Source organism: Lichtheimia ornata (genome assembly GCF_029851405.1).
Source record: "Lichtheimia ornata isolate CBS 291.66 chromosome Unknown scaffold00234, whole genome shotgun sequence".
Classification (NCBI taxonomy): domain Eukaryota; kingdom Fungi; phylum Mucoromycota; class Mucoromycetes; order Mucorales; family Lichtheimiaceae; genus Lichtheimia; species Lichtheimia ornata.
Window position 1 is genome coordinate 3,900 of NW_026695553.1, and position 2,082 is coordinate 5,981.

Below are 2,082 nucleotides of genomic sequence, written 5' to 3' on the forward strand. Positions count from 1 at the left end.
ACGTACAAGATCGGCACGCCGAGCAAACAAAACGTAACGTCGTTCTTCTTCCTTGTCACCAACACGCACCATCCTGAACACCTGGTTGTCACGCACCACGAATTTGTCCTTGTGCTTGAGGAGAAGATCCTTGTATGTTGTGGGCCATTTGTCTTCCGGCATTGCATAAAATTTGGGCCAATCCGATTCTTGCACCGACTTGACAGCATAAAGATATTGTGGCTCCATACTTGATTCATTGGTGACACATTCGGGACCCATCACGCCTTGAAAGTAAATCCGGGACACAGTTTTCCTTGCCAGGCTTGTACAAAATGGTGGGATCATACAACTCAATTTCCGCCATCCAACGTGTGAGACGAGGCGTAGGCTTAACTTGTGTCCGGAAATACTTGAGTGGGTTGTGATCAGAGAAAACCGTATAAGGACGTCCTTCAATGAAACACCGCCAAGCTCTCAATGCATGAAGGATAGCAAGCATCTCCCTTTCTTGTGCTGGATAAGATCGTTCTTCATCGGATAACTTCTTGGATTCGAACGCAATCGGGTGCTTTACGCCATCGGGTCCTTCTTGTAATAGCACTGCTCCCACACCATAATCACAAGCATCTGTCTCGATGATGTATGGCTTGTGCGGATTTGGTGGTGACAAAATAGGGGCTTGGGAAATGCGGGCTTTGATCTCGTCAAAAGCGCGTTGGCACTCTTCAGACCAAACAATTGCTCGTTTCTTGGTTCCCGTTCCTTTCGTCAAGTCCGTTAATGGAGACGCCAATGCAGCAAAGTCTTGAATGAAACGACGATAGTGCGATCCAAGACCAACGAATTGTCTCACTTCTTGCACATTGGTGGGCACAGGCCATTCTTGAATCGCCTTGACCTTGCTTGGTGAAGGTAAGGTTCCCGCTCCAGATACTTGAAAGCCAAGAAACTCCAACTCGGTCTTGTAGAATTCACACTTGCGAAGATTGGCAATCAACTCCTCATCCCTCAGACATTGCAACACCTTGCGAACATGCACCTCGTGATCGGCCTTGGTCTTGCTGTAGATCAAGATATCATCCAGGTATACCATCACAAAGTCATCAAGGAAGTCATTGAGCACTCTATTCATAGTGGACTGGAATAGAGCAGGCGAATTGCGAAGACCAAAAGGAACTACCAGCCATTCATAAGAGCCATAACGAGTGTTGAACGCTGTCTTGGGAACATCTTGATCACGAATACGCAGTTGATGATATCCACTTTTCAAATCGAGACTTGTGAAGTATTGGGCACCACTGAGACGTTCCAAGCATTCATCGATTCGAGGCAAAGGATGACCATGACGTCGAGTAACTTGGTTGATGGCGCGATAATCGATACACATGCGTAATTCACCGGACTTCTTGCGCACAAAAAGAACAGGTGCCCCCCAAGGTGATGTGCTAGGGCGAATTAGACGTAAGTCTAACAATTCTTTTAGTTGTTTGCGCAACTCGTCCAGCTCCAAAGGGCTCATCTTGAAGGGTGGTCGATTGATTGGTTCGGCATCTCCAGTGTCAATGATATGTGCTACATCCCGTTCACGAGGTAAACCAGGCAAACGGTCTTGAAACACGTCCTTGAACTCATTGAGCAATGCATCAATAGACTCCTTGTCAACGTTTTCGGAGGGCTTGACATAGCAAAGATAGAACTCGGAGATCCTTTTGAGGCGATCATGTCGTTGTAGTTGCCGATCCGAAAGTAGGTAGGCCAAATCGGGAAAGGTGCGTTCATGTTTGGGACGAAGCAAATACTGATGACCATTCTTGTTGATTTGCCAAGTGTCGACATCCCATGCTGGTATTGGATTCACAGCTTTCAACCAGTCGCGTCCGAGGATAACGTCAAACTTGGTATCCAACACAAAGGCATCGACGCTGTGCTTGTACCCCGCAGCATCCAACACCAACGTCACTTGTTCATCAATCGACAATGTGTGTCCACCAGCAGTTTCAACAGCACGACCAGGCACCTTCCTTCGAGTTTGACCCATGACCACGTGTGACGAGACATATGAACATGTAGCACCACTATCAATCAGGGCACTTACAACAA

The 2,082-nt window shown here is 47.3% G+C and overlaps 1 protein-coding gene across 1 annotated transcript; it reads right to left on the reverse strand.

The window, feature by feature from the left end:
• Window positions 1–235: 235 nt before the first annotated feature.
• Window positions 236–2,020, reverse strand: O0I10_013088 (uncharacterized protein; the record flags this gene model as incomplete). The annotated part of the gene is made up of 1 exon (XM_058492934.1): window positions 236–2,020. One exon carries the CDS (start codon window positions 2,018–2,020, stop codon window positions 236–238), a length of 1,785 nt encoding a protein of 594 aa, XP_058336300.1.
• Between the last annotated feature and the right edge of the window lie 62 nt (window positions 2,021–2,082).